This window comes from Equus quagga, chromosome 20 (assembly GCF_021613505.1).
Source record: "Equus quagga isolate Etosha38 chromosome 20, UCLA_HA_Equagga_1.0, whole genome shotgun sequence".
Lineage (NCBI taxonomy): Eukaryota > Metazoa > Chordata > Mammalia > Perissodactyla > Equidae > Equus > Equus quagga.
Window position 1 is genome coordinate 33,046,608 of NC_060286.1, and position 20,467 is coordinate 33,067,074.

At 53.9% G+C, this 20,467-nt stretch overlaps 1 protein-coding gene across 3 annotated transcripts in view; it reads right to left on the reverse strand.

Moving 5' to 3' along the window:
* Nucleotides 1–20,467, reverse strand: part of CCDC88C (coiled-coil domain containing 88C) — a 131,715-nt gene that overhangs the window by 35,379 nt on the left and 75,869 nt on the right. For all 3 annotated transcript variants that reach the window (XM_046647299.1, XM_046647300.1, XM_046647301.1), the window contains 5 exons: nucleotides 13,149–13,295; nucleotides 12,378–12,522; nucleotides 9,010–9,194; nucleotides 4,035–4,172; nucleotides 1,339–2,409 (listed from right to left, as the gene is read on the reverse strand). In XM_046647299.1, the coding sequence (XP_046503255.1) occupies nucleotides 1,339–2,409; nucleotides 4,035–4,172; nucleotides 9,010–9,194; nucleotides 12,378–12,522; nucleotides 13,149–13,295 (1,686 nt within the window). The remainder of the gene's footprint in view (nucleotides 1–1,338; nucleotides 2,410–4,034; nucleotides 4,173–9,009; nucleotides 9,195–12,377; nucleotides 12,523–13,148; nucleotides 13,296–20,467) is intronic.

Genomic DNA, 20,467 nt, shown 5'->3' on the forward strand with positions numbered 1-20,467 from the left:
AAGCGAGGTGGGTCACTTCCTGCCTGCAGTTGGTGTGCAACCTTGAGCTGCCTGTCGCCTGCCATAGCAATTGCCCAGACCTTGTGTTGAGATGGTGAAGCCATAAGTTCAGAGAGTCCAGACTGCTGAGTCACAGCACAGAGGACAAGCTCCCTGGAGAGTCACCTGGACTGTCATAAGAAGTGAGCCTTTGATGTAGTAAGCCGGTGGGCTTCCGGGGTTGTCTGTTACCGTGGCATATCCTAACCTATGCTTACAGAGGCAGGGGCTATATGGGTCATAGTCATGTTTTCTGTCTCTCTCCCACAACAAGCTGATCCGCCTGCACTGATAATCTTTGTGGAACATGGAGACCTCTCAGCGTTCACCAAATCTATTTGCCTGTCTTCCTCAGCACCCAGCTGGAACAAACTTCCCAGCCTCCTTTGCAGCTAGGTGCAGCTGTGCAACTGAATTCTGCCCTGCAAAGTGCGGTCCTTCTCATTCATTCTCTTCCTTGTCCACCTGCCACGTGCAGAGGAGCCAGAAGAGGCCTCCACTATGGGATGGCTGAGCCACAGGATGGAAGCAGCCAGGCACCTGAATTATTGTGCTTAAGGTGACCCATGGACAGCCACACAGATGTCCCACATGTGCAAGATACAACTTCTGTGCTGGCTACTCAGGTGCTGAAGTTGTTGACTAGAAGAGTTATTCACCCTCCGTACTGAAGGAATGCCAGATGACCCATGCAGAAAGTACCAGGGAAAAGGAGGACACCCATTTAGCAAGAAACTGTAAACTGTTCATATCTCATAAAGTGATCTTGTAATTCCACTTCCTGGGTTATATCCAAAGGAAACAGATATACTCATGAAGGTGGATGTGCACAAGGATGTCTAATGTTACTTAAAATAATGGAAAGAACTGGAAGCAGCCCAAATATTCAAAAAATAATCAAAGAACCTATAGGATTAAATACCTTGCAGCCATTAGAAATGGTGGCTTTGAAATCTCTTTAACGTAATGAGGAAAGACATAAGTAAAAAATAGAACAGGATTAGGGTGTAGAAATTAGGATATCAAGCATGTGTAGACACAAGCAAGGGGAAATGATCGAATAAAACAAGCAAACCATTGGTAGTGGTTATCTCTGGGCAGTAAGAGTATTATAATACGTGATTTTCGCTTGGTTTTTCATACCTGCAGGCATCATTCTGTTTAGAATCAAGAAAACGTTCAGAGGACACACACATCCCTTCTATTCTGGGAGCACACACTATGCAGTGCCCGGCTTCTCCAGGCAAACACACCAACCCCACGGTTTGCCCGCAGAGGCGCTGCCTGCACCCAGCTCACCTCTCTTAGGGTCGTCAGCGTCCTCGTATGCATGGTGACTTGCTTGGTGAGGTCCCTGTTGTCCTTCTCCAGCTCCTTCAGCTTGCTGGCCGCGTCCCTGCAGCGGGCCAGCTCCTTGTCCAGGGCGCGGCTCTCCTTCTCGGCGGCGGACAGCTTCGCGGTGCTGTCATCCAGGACCGCGTCCTTGAGTTCCACCTGCTGCCACAGCCGCTTCGTCTCCTTCTCCAGCAGCTTCTTGTCTTTCTCCAGCTGGGCCACCTCCTGCTCCAGGGCCTTCCTGTCCTTCTCAGACCTCTCCAGCTGCTTGTTGGAGAGCCGGAGGGCCTCCAGGTCCCGCTGCAGGACCTGGTTTTCCGCCTCCAGCTCCCCGAGCTCCCGCTCAAGGGCCTGCGCCTTCTGGCCGCTGCTCTCCAGGCTCTGCTGCAGCCGAAGGTTCTCGGCGCTCACGCTCTGGTAGCTGAGCTCCAGGCGCTCGGACTTCTTGCTCAGCGCCTTCAGCAGCTCCACGTTCTTCCTCAGCTCCTCCTTCTCCCGCTCCAGCTCCTGGTTCTCCCTCTCAATCTGAGCCATCTTGGTGCTGGTGAAGCGCATGGTCTCGACCATCCTGCGCAGCTCCAGGTTCTCCTCGTCCAGCTGCTTGTTGTCCCGCTCCAGACCCTCGAGTTGCACGGACACGTTCTGCAGGGTGTCCAGGGACTTCCGCAGCTTCCGGTTCTCCAGCGCCAGGCCCCGGCTCTCGCGTTCCAGGGCGTCGACCTTCTCGGTGGCCGTCTTCAGGGATGTCACCTTCTTGGCCAGCTGCTCATTCTCCTTCTCCAGCCGGCGCAGCTCCCTCTCCAGCTCCTCCGCCCGCTCCACCTTCTCCTTCACCTGCTCCAAGTCCCTGTGCAGCTGCTGCTTCTCGAACTCCAGCTTGCTGAGTTTGCTGCTGGTCTCCGTCACCGTCTGGTGGAGGACTTTGTTCTCCTTCTCAATGTCTTTCACGCGGGCCTCGCTGCTGACCTGGGACCTCTCCCGCAGCGACCACACCGTCTGGTTGAGATGATCCTTTTCTTGTTCAAGATCTTTGATCTGCGGGAAAACAGCAGGAATGACTCGAGCTGCTGCATGAACATATTTCAGTGGTTTGGGTCCAAATGGGAGACTAACATTTAGGCCCCGAAAGACCATCCCACGGTACACCCCAAAACCGTCCGAACATTTTCCAGAGGCCTGATGCATACACAAGTGAAGTGCACGGAGTCAATACTTAGTTCAAGTCAAAACACATTCAGAGCCAGCATGATTGAGAAACGTAAACCACATCTCTCCCTCTTCCTTAAAACAAGGAAACTGATGTCCCTCGGTACTTCGGTACTTTTTATCCTGCCGGCAGGACCCCTATGACCTGGCAGCCCACCTCTGTGGCCTCCCCCTACCCCACTTTCCCCCTGCAAACATTGCACATGGACTTCCCTTGGCCTCACCACCCTCCACCCTGCAGCCTTCCGCATCACTGGCTCCTTCTCATCCTTCAGGGCTCAGTGTGAGCATCAGCTCCTCAGAGAAGGCTTGCATCACAACTAAAGCACCCTGCACCCAGCAGGATTCTCTCCCTGGGCACCACGTTTATTCCCTCAATAGCAGAAGTCTGAAGTCACCTTGCTTGTCACCTGTCAGTGTACCTTCTAGACCGTAAGTCACAGCTGGGGAGGGGTCCTGGCTGTCTTCTCACCATCTGTAGCACCATCCCAACTCCCTGTGCTCTACTTCAGAAGCTGAAAAACTAAATGCTTGGGGGCTGGCCCCGTGGTCGAGTGGTTAAGTTCGCGCGCTCTGCTGCAGGCGGCCCAGTGTTTCGTTGGTTCGAATCCTGGGCGTGGACATGGCTCTGCTCATCAAACCACGCTGAGGCAGCGTCCCACATGCCACAACTAGAAGGACCCACAACGAAGAAATACAACTATGTACCGGGGGCTTTGGGGAGAAAAAGAAAAAATAAATAAAATAAAATCTTTAAAAAAAAAAAAAATTGTCTAAAAAAAAAACCTAAATGCTTGGGTATCAAACACTTGATACCCAGCCTCCTTTGCAGCTAGGGGTGGTCATGTGTCAGATCTGGCCAACGAGATGTTGACAGAGGGTCCTGTGGGGGGCTTCCCTCGCCCCTTTGCTGTCCACCTTCTTCCTGTCCATTCCTTGAGCATTTTCAGCAGCCGCTGCTAAGACTGGCAGAGCAGGAAGAAAAAGGCTTGTCTCCTGGCTGGCATCAATGCACCACTGCACCAGCACTGGAGTGCCTGCCCAGGACTGCTGTAGTGTGAGGCAAATCAACCCTGGGGGTTGGCCAGGGTTCTCAGAGTGACACCACAGATGTTTGGAGCTGGATCACTCATTGTCCTGTGGGGCTGTCCTGTACGTTGCAGGATGTTTAGCGGCATCCCTGGCCTCTGCCCACCACATGCCAGGAGCATCTCCTCTTTCCTCTCCCAAGTCACGACAACCGAAAACATCTTCAGGCATTGCCAATGTCCCCTGGGAGGCAAAATCCACCCTCCCCATCCCATTCCCTCACTGCTGGTTGAGAATTGCTGGTCTGAGCTGCAGCTAAGCTAGGGAACTGGTAAGCCACGTATCACTGATAAACCACCAGGAAACGGCTATCATCCTGGACTCTCTCTCTCCCCCAGGAGACGGCTTTGCTCTGGAGCACCTACCTGCCTGGCTCTGTCCGCCTTCAGGGTCTCCATGTCACTCTGTAGCTGTTCTTTCTCTTTGATCAGCTCCTCACTGAGGGTCTCCAAATCCTGGTTGCTCTGCTTCTCTCTCTCCAGCTGGGTCTGTAACTTTTCAATCTGCAGAGCCAAAAGACGCGCCCGTGCAAAAGTCAGTTTCACAAAGTAGATTGTTTTAAAACAAAGCAAAAACCTGTCAGCCCCACAGAACACTTTAACAGGCCACTTCTCAATGTCCTGGTATTGCTCTGTAGTGACCTCCCCACACCCCTGACCACATCAACTCAGCCCACGACTTGCACTTCCAGCTCCTCAAAGAGAGGAAGGTCACAGGCACTCATCGGTCAGCCCCTCTCCCAGCCCACCTCTCCTCACCCTCAGCGCCACGTGCTCAACTGCTCCTGGGTCCCTTGCTTCTATCTCAGGCCTCGTCTACTTTCCTGAGGGTCAGACCACATGCCCCAGGGCCACCAGCCACCACCACTGGACGCCCTGTGTGGACTTGGCTTGGTTGGTGACATTCCTATTCAACCAGGTGCTCAGAGTGGTCTTCTGATCTGTCTTGCCTTCCTTTCACCCTCCAAGTAAATCTGTCACCAAGTCCTGTCCTCTCTACCCATGCTGCTCCCCTGTACCCCCAGTGACTCCGGAGCCAGAGAGTATTCTGTGTTCCTGGACAACCGCTCAATCACCTCTCTGACAGCCAGCTACTTTGGCTGGGATCCACCAGTGCCCAAGCTTCCTAAAACATGAACTACTCAGCTCAGTGCTTCTCTCATTTTGTTGTGCCTAACCCCTGGACAACACGGTAAATGCAGGTTCTGACTCAGTAGGTCCAGGGCAGCGCCTGAGACTCAGCTCCCAGACGATGCCCACGCTGCTGCTGTTTGAACTGCAAGGGCTTTAAGGCTGCTGCTGCCCCTTCCTGCTGACACCAAACTCCTTAGCATAGGGGACAGGAGGTGGGACAAAGGCATGACTCTGGTGTCAGAGGGACAAGAGCTCAGAGTCTGGTCCCTTGCTACTAACAACGAGACCACAAGCAAGTTTCCATAACTGACATGGGGCCAGCAGCACATACCTTCATGAGCTTTTGTCAGTGTGAAGTGCTCAGAACATGCCTAGCAGGTGGCGGGTGCGGCAATGTTAGCCGACCCTCCCTGGGAAAGCGCTGGGCCCACCCACCCCGAGAGTTTCTGACCTAGTCGGTCTGCATTTTGACATGGTCCTAAGTGGCCCTGATGTCCTGGTTCAGGACAACCGCTCTAAAAAGATGCACCTCAAAGATCAGATGGTTCTCAAAGAAAGCTTCAAAGATCCCGGACCTCAGGCTGCCAATCAGAACCTCTGGGGGTAGGACCCAGAGATGCCCAGTGATCCCAATAAGCAGCCAGAAAGAGAGCTTGCTCTACTCCAACCTGTCTGGGCTAGGGCCTTGCATGGAGAGGTTTACAAATCTCCTGGACAGGCTCCTGCTGAAAGCAGACAGCCTGCTTCTCCTCGGGTAAGGGCCACCCTGCCTGCCTGCCTCACAGGTCCGAGCAATGTCAGAAACCTCCTTGGGAGGAAGCAGCCGGCCAAGCTTCCTCCGCCATCAGTGGGGAGAGCTGGGCCCAGTGGGGCTCACACTGGTGTTCTCACATCACACTGTCAGCACATCAAGCCCCCTGCCCCAACCTGGGGTCCCCAGGACAGGTGAGCCTCACCCAGCCGGGGCCGACAGGAAAACGCACCATAATGCACCACGTGTCTGAGTCTTTTTCAAAAGCAACAACATCTTTCTTATCTTTATCTGGGCCCACTTCCTAGCACTAGGCCTGGGACTCAGCAGGAACCTCCTCTGACGGTGGGGCCTGCGCCCGAGAGACTGGCCACAAGGTGTAAAGGCACTAAGTGGTTATTACTGACTATCGCACAGAGAACAGAGGGCCCAGAGGGGCTCGGTGCTTTGCCTAAGGCCTTTCAGTGAGGATGAGGCAGAGCTGGGAGGCACACTGATGGGCCGATCCCTAGCCGCGCTCCCTCTCAGTGTCAGGGGCCTGTGGTGTGACCTTCACTTAATACTTGACCCTGCTGCCCCTTCTTTTCCAGAGGAAGAACTGTTAACTCAACCGTGGCATTTCTGATCATTGTTCCTTCTAGTCTGAAGACGTGATTTCCTCAGGTCCCACCCCCACTGCTGGATGCTCCCCACCCCCCATCTTCCTCCTTTTCTGGTTCTTTTTGCTGTGCAACTGAAGCCCCTACTCCTGCCCATCCCTGAAGGACCTCGGTGACCCCTGGGTGAGCTCGCTGGGCTGAGATGTGGGCTGGTTATAGCCCTTCTGGCCCTGGAAGGTTTGCCATCCTCCTTAAGGCACCTGGCTTGGGCTGCGGGCTCATGTGGTGCACCTCTGGGTTCCCAGGGCACGTGGGTGCCAGGGTCCTGCCTCTCTGCCCCTAGGCTGCTCTTGTCTTCTGATGAAAGGCCCCAAAAGGGCTGCCCCCACTTCCTCTGAAAATAAAGATTCTTTTCTTCTTGGCTCAAGGAATGAACTCTCAGGATATCAATGCAAAGTTACAGACACATGAGCGGGCAGCTTCTCTCAGGTCATGGAAGTTTTGTGAATTAGAGGAAAGGATACTGACTTTGGGGAACTGTGGTCCTCACAGACACCTCACACCTAAGCAAGCTTGCAGCCTGGGCTACACTCAGGGAGAGCAGGCTGGCCCCAGGGCGTCTGGGCCTCCAGGCTCATGTGTCCTCACTGACCCTCGTCTCTCCTTCTAAGACACCTCACAGAGTGGCTGTGTTGTTTAGACTTGTCCCAAGACAGTGTCTGTCCTTGTTCCAGGAAAGTCAGTTTTGAGGCTGACTGTGCCTGTCCTTGCTCCAGGAAGGTGTCAGGGCTGTGTCTCCTGTGGGTTCAGCGGGCCCAGGGGGTTCACCAATTGTCTGAGAAATGTCAGCTAGTGGCCCAGACACACTACATGGGGAGGAGAGGGAGGAGTGGGATGGCTGAGGCTGGAGAAAAGAAATTCAGAATGAGCCGAGCTGGGTTAGAGTCAAAGGAGCCCGGAGTTGACCTCTCCTGCTGGTGCTGAGGTCTGCATCCATCGAATGTTAGGGAGCACCTGTCATGTGCCAGCCTCTGGGAGAGAAAGCAAAACCACCTGTGCCAGTCACAACAGACCCAGCCAGGCCCTGGGTGGGCTGAGCAGGACAGGTTGGAGAGACACTCCACTGGGCAGGAGGGCCCCATTCCCAGGGCTCCCAGCACTGGACACAGGACAGTTCTGCTCTGGGAACTGCGGCATTTCCCTTCTACTGGGGACTCTGTGCTAAGACATGGCCTTCCGAGGGCTGCAGCAGGAGAGGCTGGTGTCCCACCAGGGAAGCAGTCCAGAGAAGAAGCAGGATGTTGGGACCCAAGGCAGGGCGCTAAGGAGTAATGCCGAGCAGGCAGCACCCAGCGCCAATCCTGTCTGTGCAGAGGAGGGGCTGGAGTGGACCACACGGTGGGAAGAACAGCAGTGGTTACCTCTGAGGCCTGCCGGGAGCTGGGCCAGTGAGGTTATATTGCAGGCTTTCTGTGGCAGACCCGTGAGGACCCATGGAGTCAGCGGCTCTCATCTTTCTAAAGGCCAATTCCTTTTGATCTTGCCAGAGGTCAGGCTGCCATTTATAAACACATTTCCTGTGCCAGGCCCACATGAACCGAAAAACCAAACCGTCTAGCCGCCTTCCCCATGCTGCTCACATCGAGAGATGTAGCGTGAGATGCAGGGTTTCTATTGTCCTACAAAGAGAGGACAAACTATTTGGCAGCTAACATGCTACAGGGCACACAATGCTTCAAAGGGACGAGAAGAGTGAGTAACTGAGCCCGGGAGGTCCCAGGAGGGGACTGGAGAGACCACTTCACAGGAGGAGGCAGCTGTCCCACGCCTCGCCCAGAGACAGGACCAGCAGAGGCAGGATCAGTCTCATGCTGCAGCCCATAGTCCCCCCACAGCCAATGCAGCCTCAGCAAGTGACATTGGCAGGACTCATGGGCAGGCTGACAGGCACTCAGACACCAAAAAGTGCCAGTCCTGCCTGGTGGTCAGCAAGCAAGAATGCTGTGCCCTCTCCCTCGGCTGGAACCTGGCAGCTGACACGTACACAGCCCACAGCGTAACTGCTGTCCACAGTGTGGGTGAGGTGTACTAATGCCCTATGACCTGGAATAACCAAGACACGGAGGCAATCCCAGCCTCCTGATGGCCCTTCCTGCACCTGAGACTGCATCCCTGTGTGAATGAGGGTCCTCGTAAACACGGAATGAAGACTGTTGGTAAGCTCTGTCTGTTCCCCCAGATGTCTGAGTTCCACTGTGCTACTGGGAAGACCCAGCAGTTGTCCTGAAGCAAAGACAGCTCAGCCACCTCTTCTTCCCCATCCCACAAACCGAGAAGGAGTAGAGAGCACTGATCTTGTTTTACCACTGATGCCCTAAAATGGTCCATTAATGGTCACACACATCTATGTGTGTAAGTCTTACACGATCGCCTCCTCTCCTGGTGCCCCATCCCATGCCTCTTAACAGTGCACTGCTCTCTTCTCATTGAACACTTACTATGCGTGATGAACTCTTTATACACATTAACTCATATAATCCTCATAACACTTGTTAGGTGGGTTCCCCATTAATCCCATTTCATAGATGAAGACAACAGTGCACATGGAGGTCAATCATGTCTGGGTCACACCCTCAGACAGCGGTGCAGGGACACACACGCTGCCTCCTGACTCTTCTCAATGATCACTCTTGTCCCTGTTATAACTAACTGCAGCTGCCCGGGATTCTGCGTTTCTCCCAGCTGGGCATCCTCACCGACACCTGAATGCTCTGCCGGGCCACCTACTTGCCTGGATACCGCAGACCAGGGCTGGGGGAGCAGACTGTGCAGTTCCCTGCCCTCCCGGCAGGGTTACCTTCTTGCTGAGCTGCTGGTTCTCCTTCTCCAGCTCCCCGCACTTGAGGCTGCTCTCCTCCAGCGCCAGGGACGCGTCCCGCAGCCCCTGGATGGTGCTCTGGAGGCTCTGGTTCTCCTTCTCCAGCTTCAGGATGCGGCTGGAGGCGCATTCATTCAGCTCAAACACAAACGACTTCCTGGAGGCTGAAGCACGAAGTCGGGTCAGAGTCTGGGTTCCAAGAGCCTCTGCTCCCTCTCTCTGCCCCCAGCCATGAGATGGGGCCACCAGCCCCTGAGCCCTAGGTTTGAGGGGCCTGGGAAGGGCTCCCCCGGGTCAGCTGGGTGCTCCCCGACACCATTTCATTGGGTGCTGTTGCTGTCCATGCCCAAAGGTCCCTCAGGCAGTTACGGCCCCTCTGCTGGCTCAGCTGGGGTCTGCCAGGGGAGCCACCCAGAGCTTAAGAAGAAGGTAAGTTACGGTGGAAAAGCTGATGCAACAGTGAAAGATTGTGCCACTGCTGGGAACTGTTTTTCACCAAGCTGCTAACCTGACTGTAGAACTCAAGGACTGTAGAGACTAAACAGAGATGGCAAAGAGGTGACAGTTTCTGTGCCAGCTCTGAGAGCAGTGGGACTCTGGGTGGCTCAGCTGGGGCTGGAGGCAGATAACTGACTGGTTACGTGTGCCAGGGGTGGTACGGCTGTGTGGGTATGGATGCCTAACACTCGCTACCCCTGGATAAGGTCCTTTGGACACAGATTTCATTCTGTAATTTCGCAATTATATTGGAAAAAAATGAGATAATATGTAAATTGCTTTAAAAATTCTAAGTGAGATGAAAATATAAGCTAAAGACAGACAAAGGCAAAGTATTTACTACGCTTTTAAATAGCTCGAATGCAAACAGAGAAGTGAATATAGACCTGAGAGGCAGGAACAGGCGTTCTTGGCCCCATCCTGCCAGGAGCAGGTGCATGACTTTGGGTAAGTCATGGGGCTTTTTCGGGAGGAAAAAAGAACACATGTGAAAGCCCTCCAAAGAAGGGGTCGGGGTTGTTTGGTCCCTCACCTGTCTCACCACAGTGCCACCTACTCAGCTCCGGGAGCCTTATCACCCTGTACTGCTAATACGGCTGCACGCCCACCTGCTCCTCATTCGTCACCCCAGGGGCTGGAGGCACACGGGCTGGAGCAGGGCATGGCTTTCACAGCAAGCACATTAAGCTGGAAACCTGTGTTCAGACCCTCAGGGTGATCCGAAGGCCTCAAAGGCATCTGCAGCCCCCTTCGAGTTCTCACCATGCACCAGGGACAGCGGTACAGAACGTCCTAAGGACCCCAAGCAACAACAGGCAGCACAGCGGCGGGGGTGGACGGAGGGTCCGCGGGTCCGACCCAGTGCCAACGCTGACACACCATGAACACACATGCTCTCAACATACAAAAACACGCATGGAGGGCTTCGTCCCAACCGTGCTACGAATGCAACTAACCTAAACTAAAATCCCACTAATTCAGAGCCTGTGATCGTCCGGAGGGTACCTCTGCAGCATTCATGAAAAAAAGAACACTTTCATTTGTAGTGGTGAAATATACATTAAATTTATCATTTTAGCCATTTTTAAGTGTGCGTTCTGTGGCATTAGACACACTATGGTTCTGCAACCATCACCACCATGCACCTCCAGAATTTCTCATCATCCCAAACTGAACCTCTGTACTCAGAGAGAATAATTTTGAAGGCTTTCCAAGTCAAACAACGGAACTGATTGCAAGCCTCAGTTCCTTTTCCACAAAAGCCAGTGCCTCAAAGGCTGTTACGATGACATAACAGTTTATTCCAAGACAGCCAATGGTTCTTTACTGAGTGCTACGCTCATTAGCACCCCAAGCAACCAGAGGAACCGGATGTGTTTTACTAAGACAAGAGCAGTAAGAGCAGCCGTCCTTTACTGACGCCCTGGGGGCCAGGCGCCGCGTAACTTTCCTCTGTCTCCTCTCCCTGGGCACTCACGGCAGTCCTGGGAGGCAGCTCCATCACCCCTATTTTGCAGATGAGAAAACTGAGGTTTCAAAGACGTCACCTGGCTGACAAGCGGAGGAGTCTGGACTTACGTCAGGTCTTTCTGACTCAAGAACCAGCATACCAAATGTGCAAAAGTACACTTAAGCTTTGCTTGCATTATGCCATCACTCAAACCAACGCTCCTTAGCAACCAGCTAAGCGCTAGGAGCTGGCAACACCAAGAATAAATAATGGTCCCTGAGCTGAAGGGGCTCACAAAACATACTGACGGTCTGAATCGGTGAGGCTTTCTGACCCCATGAGCCACCCTGGCCTCTACCGGAAACACTTCTGGTCTGAGCCTGTCCCGGGCAGCCCCCATCACTTCTCCACTCCTCCAGGGGTCAGTGGTCCTCCCCGGTGGACCTGAGCTTCCAGAGCGGGCATTGCCCCACCTTCCAGGAACCCTTGGGCCCCAGCACACCGCCCAGGCAGCAAAGCACAGACACAACTAACCTCTCACACACACAGAGAATTATTCGTTTAATGAACTGACTTCAGGTGCAGAACTGATGGGATCCCTCAAAGACAAGAAATTTCCAGCTGCTTTCAACAGTCTTTTCACCATTCTTGCGGATGTTTCTCAGAATTGAAAAAGCCACTCCCACCCCAGCCGAAAGCGCGACCTTGCTCTGTAAAGCTCTAAGTAAACAGCGACTCGCACTGGCAGGCGCACGTGGGCTATTTCTGAACACAGGAACCAGCCTATTGTTTGCGGGGCCCTGAAGCTTCCTGCTGCAGTGCGGCTGCTGCCCCGCCCACCCTCCCCTGGCCACAGCTCCTCCCTGATGCTGGGCAGGGACAGCGGTGCAAGCACAGAAGGGAGAAGAAGAGGCCTGAGAGATGCAGCCACTTAGCACCCACCCAGGCAGACAGGGAACAGACTGCATCCATCTTGCCCAATTATGCAAATGAACGGAGGCAAGAATGCCCAGGGTACATTTATAGTGGGCATTAGTGACACTGGGGACGTCTCCTGCCATCCAGAGCTTTCAACCATCCATAGAGAGGCCTATGACGCCCTCTGGGTGTCAGCGTGCTATAATTTGGAAGCTCCTGAGACTGTCCATATGGAAACTGAGAAACCTGGCAACACTTAATTTGTATTTTATGTACTGACATCAAGGCTGCCAGACCCCTCGTGTTCTCCTTGGGGAGAACTGCCATGAAACAGTTCCAAATGGCACTTGAAGGAAGGAAATCATATTTACTTGGGGTGAATGGATGGGCTGACATGGAAGGTCCAGAGCCAACGGCTCAGCTCCCTGGATGAGGAAGCAGCCGCAGCCAGGCTGGCTCCCGGGCACCAGGCGCTACCCACCGTCTGACAGCTCTGCATTCTTGGACAGCTGCTCCAGCTCCCAGCCGAGGTGGGCGGACTCGTTCATGCTCTGCTTCTGTGCGATCTCGAGGACCATGTTTTCTTCCAGCAGCTCCTCAATTCGCTTCTTATCTGTGTCCCGGTCCTAGTACAGGAAGAGAGGAACGAGGATGTGGCTGGGGGCACCCCCTGGACAGTCCCCGGCCCCCGTGCATCCACCCTCATTCCCCGAGGATGAAGGGACTCCATGCACCTGCTCACTTCCAAAAAAAAAAGCACAGCTGCACAGAAATGTCTCCAATACAGGGCCCAGCCACGAAAAGATACTCTGACCCAGCGACCTAGGTGATAGAAACCCGAGGTCTCTAACCAAGTGCTGTCTGAACAAAGTGATATATCACACAGGGCTTTAAGGCAAGTACTACAGTGATGGGCAGCTTCGTGGCCCAAGAGCAGACCTAACACACCTTGAAAAGGCTGTAAAGAGCTCAACCTACACCATAGGCTCCAGGAAACACCTGCCTGGCAAAAGACACACGTGCACACCCATCCTTACAGAAAAGCAATGCAGCATCAAGTCCTATCTGTCTAGAGGTGTTCAGTGGGGCCACTCCAGCCCACTGAGCTTATTAGCAAGCTACTCTCCGCAGTCTGTGAATCACATGGTGGCAGGAGCACCAAACCCAGCAGCGAGAATATTGGAGGAGGGCACAGCATAAACCTGAAACCGCCCCAATCGGCTTTAAATGTAGCAACAACAGCCTACAGTACCAATTCCAGGTCGTGAAGCTTGGATTTCAGCTGCAGGTTCTCCTTCTCCAGCTCGTGAACTTTATCGCCCCGGGCCCGAGCAGCCGTCAACTGTTCCTCCAGCATGGCCTTGGTCTCAATTAAAATGATATTATCTTCTCGCAGCTCCTGGTCAGCAGAAACACACATGAGAACCATCGGATAGAGGCAGCCAGTTCATGACAACAGCATCCTAAGACCAAAGCTCCTCCAGGCACCTGGACCAAAGCGGCCTGGGGAGAAGGCTGCTGTCGGGGGAGTTCTGTCTCCACTTTTTAGCACCTCTGCCTCTTGCATTAGGCCAGGCCAGATGGACTCTCTCTACTGAAAGAAAAAATCCACCAATCAAGAAAATATTTAAATGCAGGAAGGAGACACTTCCTCAGTGTCTACCGTATGCCAGGCACAGTGCGAACAGGTTTGACATTTAAAATGTCATCTGGTCAGAGAAGTGGGCCCTGCTGATGTGTGTGTGGGGCCTCGCTGAGCCCCAGTTTAACAAAGAAGGACTGGGGTAAGACTCTATTCCAGGGTTGAGGGCCAAGTCCAGGCTTCTCAGTTCAGCATTCGTTCCACTGATGAGGGTCCTGGGAAAAAATGGCTACTTGGACCAGCTTTTGTTCAACACATAGTTCCTCTGTGAACATTTTACACACACACTCTTGGAAAAACGATGTTTCTCAGAAGTTTCCTGGAAATGGGGAGCCTTTAAGACAGTTAAGTCACAAACAAGTGTGAACCCCATAAATAAGTACCGCGAGCCTACTGTGTGTCAGGCACATGCTGGGTGTGTGGCTGTTCCCCTGAAGACCGCTCTCACGGTGAGGGGCCCGCGGGACTCCCAGCCCCGTCCCAGGCAGTCCAGCAGCCAGGAGGGAGGCGGCCAGCTCCTCCATCTCATCTCTGCTCCCCATCTTGTTAAGGGGCTGCTCGGTTTCTCTCCTCCCCTGAGCCCTCCCAGTGCCTCGAGGGGACTGATTCTCCCCCAAATGCCTTCACAGTTTGCGAACATGCACACACAGGAAGGTGTCCCTTTCTCTCTCTGGGCAGTTTTCTAAGGCTTGCCCCACTCACGGGTTCTAACAACTGGGAGCAAGGCCAGCAGCTCCTGCTCACGCACCACAAGTTCATTTTCCCTGCATGGGCTGGAATCCAAGACTCCTGGTGGAGGGGAAACCACGCGCCTTCCGGTCAGCAGACACGGTTCTGATTAAAGCCTGGCTGCCAGGAAGAGTCCATCATTAAGGTTCTGGACTCACCTGGGCGCCCCTTGCTGCTGGAGACAGTGGCCACTATGTGGCTGGCCCTGCACCAGGCGCTTCCTCGTCCCTGCCTCACTCACTCTTCACAACAGCCCCAAGAGGAAGGCAGAGCCAGTCCCTTCCTACAAGTGAAGAGGCTGCCTCGGGTAAATCAAGGCAGGAGCCCAAAGTCACAGCGGCAGCAAGGGGTGAAGCTGGGTCTTGAACCTGGGCCAGAGAGCTCTGGACCCGTGTTCTTTTCTCTGCCCTCAGGTACCTGCAAACTATTCTCAAGGGTATGACGCCCAGACTACCAATAACAACGGGAGCCAGGGCATGTAGAAGGGTTTCAACCAACAAGAAGGCCTGGCTCTCCCCGTCTCTGGCCGCTGCCCCCACTGTTCCACTTGGTGTTCTAGCAGGTCTACCCACCAGCACTCACCAGTATCACCGTCCTCTCGGGCCCTGAGCTCCCACAGCACATGCTGCCCCTTCATCCTCACAATGAACTTCTATTCAGCCTTCAAGACCCAGCCTGAATTGCCCCTTCTGAGAAGTGCTTGCAAATCCACTTTGTCCTGTCTGCTGAGTCGGGCACTTGGGCTCTCAGAGAGCCCTGGGCACACTGTGAGGCAGCAGTGAGCTGCCCTGTCCTCCTCCCTGAGACCACGAACTCCTGAGGGCAGGAGTGTTCCACTTCTGCTCTTGCGGGCCTCACAGAAGTGTTCCATAACACTTGTTGGCTGAATCGTGGCATGAGGGGGGAGTGAGGGGTGGCACGTGAGTGGGGCCCAAGGACTCAAGAGACTTCCGACAGGCAGGGACGGATGACGGTGTCCAGGAGCGGAATACAGCACAGAATATGATGACTTCTAAGCACTATCCAAATACATCTCTATTTTCTGGCAGTGTCACCCTCCACCACAGATGAGGCAACAGAAAGATCTCTACTTGCCTTGTGTACCCCACCACCTCAGAAGTGAGAAACCGGAGCTCAAGAAGCCTTGCCCAACCTCCTAAAGCAGGCCAAGGGCTCAGCCCGGGGGAGCGGGAGGCCAGATTCCTTACCTCTGGGCTGCTGCCCGAGGCTGGCCAGCCTGCCCCTGCACACCTGATCCCAAATGAACCAGGAGGCTATTTAAAGGCCTGATCCAGCCCAGTCAACAGCTGAGGGGCCACATTTAGGAAGTCACAGGCCAGGCCTGATGGCTGGGCCCTAAGTGGCTCAAGAGCTGCCACTACTAATCTGCCACGGTGACCGGGAACAGCGATTGGGAAAGTGGGCTGACAGGTTCCAGTTGCCAGGCCTGCCACATGCACTATGAGCTGTGGGACCCAAAGCAAGCGCATGTCCCTCAATCGTGGATCCCTCCTTCCTATGACAGGCACAAAAACAGGGCTGATGTGGGGATCAGATATGACAATGTATGTGAAATACCCACGTAGGGTGCCTGACGCCCAGTGAGGTCAGCTGCTACGACCACCATCTCTTCAAGTCCCTGGAAGACACTGCTCAGTCCAGCACTCACTGAGCATCCACCAAGCAACAGGCAAACACTCATTTCCAATGGGCCCTCCTGACCCCAACAAGCACCAAAACACCAGAGGGGCAGTGAGGGGAGGGGAGGCAGAACCAAAGAACCAACCGGCTCCTCCTCACTGCCCTCAGGACCGCAGCCCCCAGTGGGTCTCTAGGGTCCAGAGCAACAGGAAGCCCACCCAGCGGCGTCCTCAGGAGGAGGGAGGCTGGGGGCCACTCACTCCAGGCAGGCAGACGTCCTATGCACTCAGCACAGATCGCCCCCCGCTAAACTCCGCCTGCTCCTCCGGCTCTGCTGTGGTCTGTCCAGCTTCACAGAAGACCCGCCTGTTTTTCAACTTCACCTGACTGGAGGAGGGTGGTGGACTGAACCGTGGACCAAACGTCAGGTCTGTCCTGCTCTAACTTCTGCATGTCCTGAATTTTATCTAAACTCCTTAGAAGTTATTAAGAAACCCAGAGAGACACAAAGTCCAAGGGGGAACGGAAGATCAAGGTACTCCAGGTGTTCCTAGTCGATTCCCTGAACTGTGACGATCCCCACTCAACACGTGACGTCTGAAGCCTTGCACAGCGCCTGCACAGCATCCAGGGCAGTGGCTGCCAGCACCCGCCTCCCTCGAGGACCCCCATTTCACCTCTCCCTGCACCCCCTTTGTCTCCACGACCCCACCCCTTTTATTTCCTCTTTCCTCGTCAAGGCTGAGGTCCTGGAGGCAGACGGAAGTGTTCCAAAGCCAGATCCATCTCCTCACCAGCTGGGATGCTGGACAGGTCATTAACTAATCCTCAGCTTTCCCATCTGAAAAAATGAAAGGAACAGTGGCTGCTAAACCTCGCAGGGCCACCAGGAGGCTTAAACGTGATGTAGCTGGAGCTTACCACAGTCCCCGGCATGGGGAAGCTGCTCCGTACACACATGGTTATTCCTGCTCGTTTAGGAACCTCACTGTGCACTTACCGTGGGCCACATCATGGGTGTGTGAAGGGCCAGACAGTAAACATTGTCGGCTTTGCAGGTCCTAAGTCCCTGTCACAACTACTCAACTCTGCAGGGGCAGCAAATCAGCCACGGACAACATGTGGATGGATCGGGGTAGCTGTGCTCCAGTACAACTCCACTTCTAAGAACCGACGGTGGGCTGTCTTGGAGCTGAACACGGTGCTGAGCACCGAGGACTCAAACTCGAGGTCATGAGGCACAGCCCATCTTTAAGGAGCTCTCAGTGTGGGTGGGAAGCATGTGGGAAAATGCACCATCACAATGCCACGTGATAAGCACTGCCTGCGGGTAAGAAGGGGTCTAAAGGAAGTGTACGAGAGGCTGGGGACACCGTCCGTAGAGCCTGGCCTGCCCACCCCTCATCCTGGCCCCGCGATGGGGGAGATGTCCCTTGGAATATGACTCCTGAGCTATCTTACTGAACCTGAAGTTGCAAGCTGGGAGGAGAGAGCTCCACGGGGACCAGAGTAGGGTGAGTGCCAGATGAGGGGCAGAGTATGGGTTCTATCCCAAGAGCAATGGAGAGGAGCCTGAGGAGCTCCCAGAATGGCCACTCTGGCAGCAGGGCAGAGGGATGTGAATGAGGAGAGATGGAGGCAGAACGGCCAGTTCAGACATTTGTGGAGGGCATTCTGGAATAATCATAATATTATTCCTGTGCAGGCGCTGGAATGATATGAGCAAGCAACAGCAGAGAAGGCCAGCACAGCAGCGGCTCTCACTCACTCTACCACCTGCCTCGGGCCAGGGACATGCTGGGAGTGGGGAAAATGGGCCCTAGAGGAGGGGGAGTGCCTGGGGCTGGGCAGGGTGGGGAGAAAGAAGAATCAAGGTGGACCAGGCTCTGGCTTAGACACGTGAGTAGGTGGATGGTGACTCCAGTCTAAAGACAATACAGGCAGGTCTGGGGGAGGAAGGAGACTGTGGTTTTGGACACAGTGACCTTGAGATTCCTATGGACTATTCAAATGGACTGAGGTCTGGACGGCAGGAGAGACTTAGCTTAAAGACTAAGATTTGGGACTTGTCAGTCCGTGTGGGTTCCTAAAGGAAGGAGGCAGGAGGCAGAGAAGCCATCAAGAGGGGACAGCAGAGCCGAGGGCTGGATATCCAGGGTGGGCAGAGCAAGCTGATCAGAGAAGGCGTAGTCAGAGATGCAGGGAAGCCAGGCCAGTGAGAAGAGAGGGGTGGGCCAGAGGAGGAATTAGCCAGAAGTGTATGGAGGGCCACAGAGAGGGCGGGCAAAGGCACCCAACCCTGATTCTCCAGCACGGTTTCGGGATGGGCGGGGGGTGGAGGAGGCGGGTTAGAGGTAAGACCACAGCTGGTTTTCTCCTCTTTCAAACAGGCTGGGCTGTGAAGGGGAGGAGGAGGACGGGGTAGCTTGAGAGGTTTGGGGCACAGTGGGAAGGGTTTTGTTTTGTATTAATTAAAGGTGGGAGCATCTTGAAGATCCTAAAGATCAGACTGAAATCAACACACCTTTCTTGAGCACCTTTTCCTACTGAACCTGAGCACTGTGGGGGATGTTGTAAGGGTGCAAAGCGTGTGTGTGTGTGTCTACATACTGTACTCCAGGACCATAATTAACCCAGCTCCTAACTGCCTTGCCAACAACTCACCCCCACACTGCATGGATCGGGTCCAGGGGGTCCCCTCTCTGTGGACAGGGGCTTGCTGGATAAGCTCACTGAAATGTGCTCCTAAGCCACACGATGCCAGGGCACAAGGGTCTCAGAGACCCCCAGACTACCCGTCCTTCTACAGATGGGGACAGGGCTTGCCCAACACCCAGAAAGTGGCATGGCAGCTAGGACTGGGCCCTGCTGGCTCTCCATCTCTCAGACTACCGTTTATTTGAAGCCAGCACAGCCCGGAAAACAGTAAGTCACAGAAGGGCGAGACAAGGCCCACCTTGTGCTCACCCTGCTCAGGACACACACAGCACCCACACACCTGCCCTTTGCTGCTGGGAATTCCAGCCAAAAACAAACCACGGGACAAGAGGAACCCCTAGGCAATCTCTTTCTGCCATTGTCCTGCCCCCTCGCAGCCCTCTGGACAGCAACCCCCGCAGCCTGGCAGCAGGGAGGTGGGACAAGTGTTTGCAAAGGGAAGCCAAGGACCACCCGGTGCAACCCCCACACTTCCCACTGTCCTGAGGGATGCCTAGAGCACTCTCTTCTTCTTCTTGTTTTAACTCTTACGTAAACTAGACTAGGAGCCACACAGAAGCTGCCAGAAGTTTAAAAACAAAACATGGAAATTTGTGTTCCATATTTTTCTAACCAAAATTAACCTCGCCCTAGCCCTGAACCCCAAGCCCTTTATCTTTTCCTCCCACGTGGCACTCACACACTCTCCCTTTCATGATATGCATCTATGTGTTTTTCAGTGGTGAGAATGGATAGGCTCTTGGGCCACCTGTCACTCCTCCTGTACCTAGAAAAGTGTCCCCTACACAGCACATGTCCACGGTGTGAACTGGCACCAAAGTGACAAACACACCCCTCTCTCTGCCCATCACAGCTAACACTGTCTCGATTCCGGAGGAGACAAACATCACGATTCTTCCCCATCCTTCCCCCCAGATCAGAAGTCTTTTCATTGCTGAGCGATGGGTTTTCAGTTGACTTGCACGACGATTACCAAGTGCCTTGAGTCTGCCAGGCCCCGGGCACGCAGTCAAATAAGACCCAGTCCCTGCCGTCAGGGGCACGAAGTCCACGCTACAAGCCTCTGGCCACGCTGTGCCCACAGCCCTGCATCAGTCCTGCAAACCACCCCCTTTCACAGGGGGAAGCCAGCAAGAAGGAGCCTCAGGAGAAAAGCACCCCGTCCACCTCTGACTGTGGCCCTCAAGCTTGGCAGTGCATAAAAGCCACCTGGGAGAGAGCCTGCAGAATGCAGAGTTCCAGGGCCCACCCCCAGGGTCTAGGTGGGCCCCAGGAATCTGCATTTCGAACAGGCACCCTCAGTCATTCTGACACGACAGATACAGACCACATCCTGAGAAACGATCTAAGACTTCCAGGGAGCTGTTTCACGGCTTTAAGCTCATTAACATTTTCAACTGCTTCATTGCTACATTGATGTTAATCAGGTATCAGCTTATCCAAAACATTTAAGTTCCCTATTATCTTTTCACCTGGGACTTTGTCCTCCCACCAGTATTTGATCATGAAAAATCTAAAACATACTGAAAAGTTGAAATAAATATATTGTGAACATCACACACATACCACCTGGATTCTACAACTAGCATTTTACTGTGCTTGCTTTATCACAGGTGCATCCATCTATCCAGCTCTCCATCCACTTTATTTTTTGGACGTATACACATCATACTTGGGTCTTTTCTCATCTAAGGTTTTATCACGTGCAGGTTAATCTCAATTCACAGACTCATTTCTGCACGGCACTGTGCTTTTAATTGCTTAGAAATGATTCCTGGAATCTTGCGGTGAATCCCTTAGAAACGTCGGTCACTACATCCCGGAAAATCCAGTTTTTCATA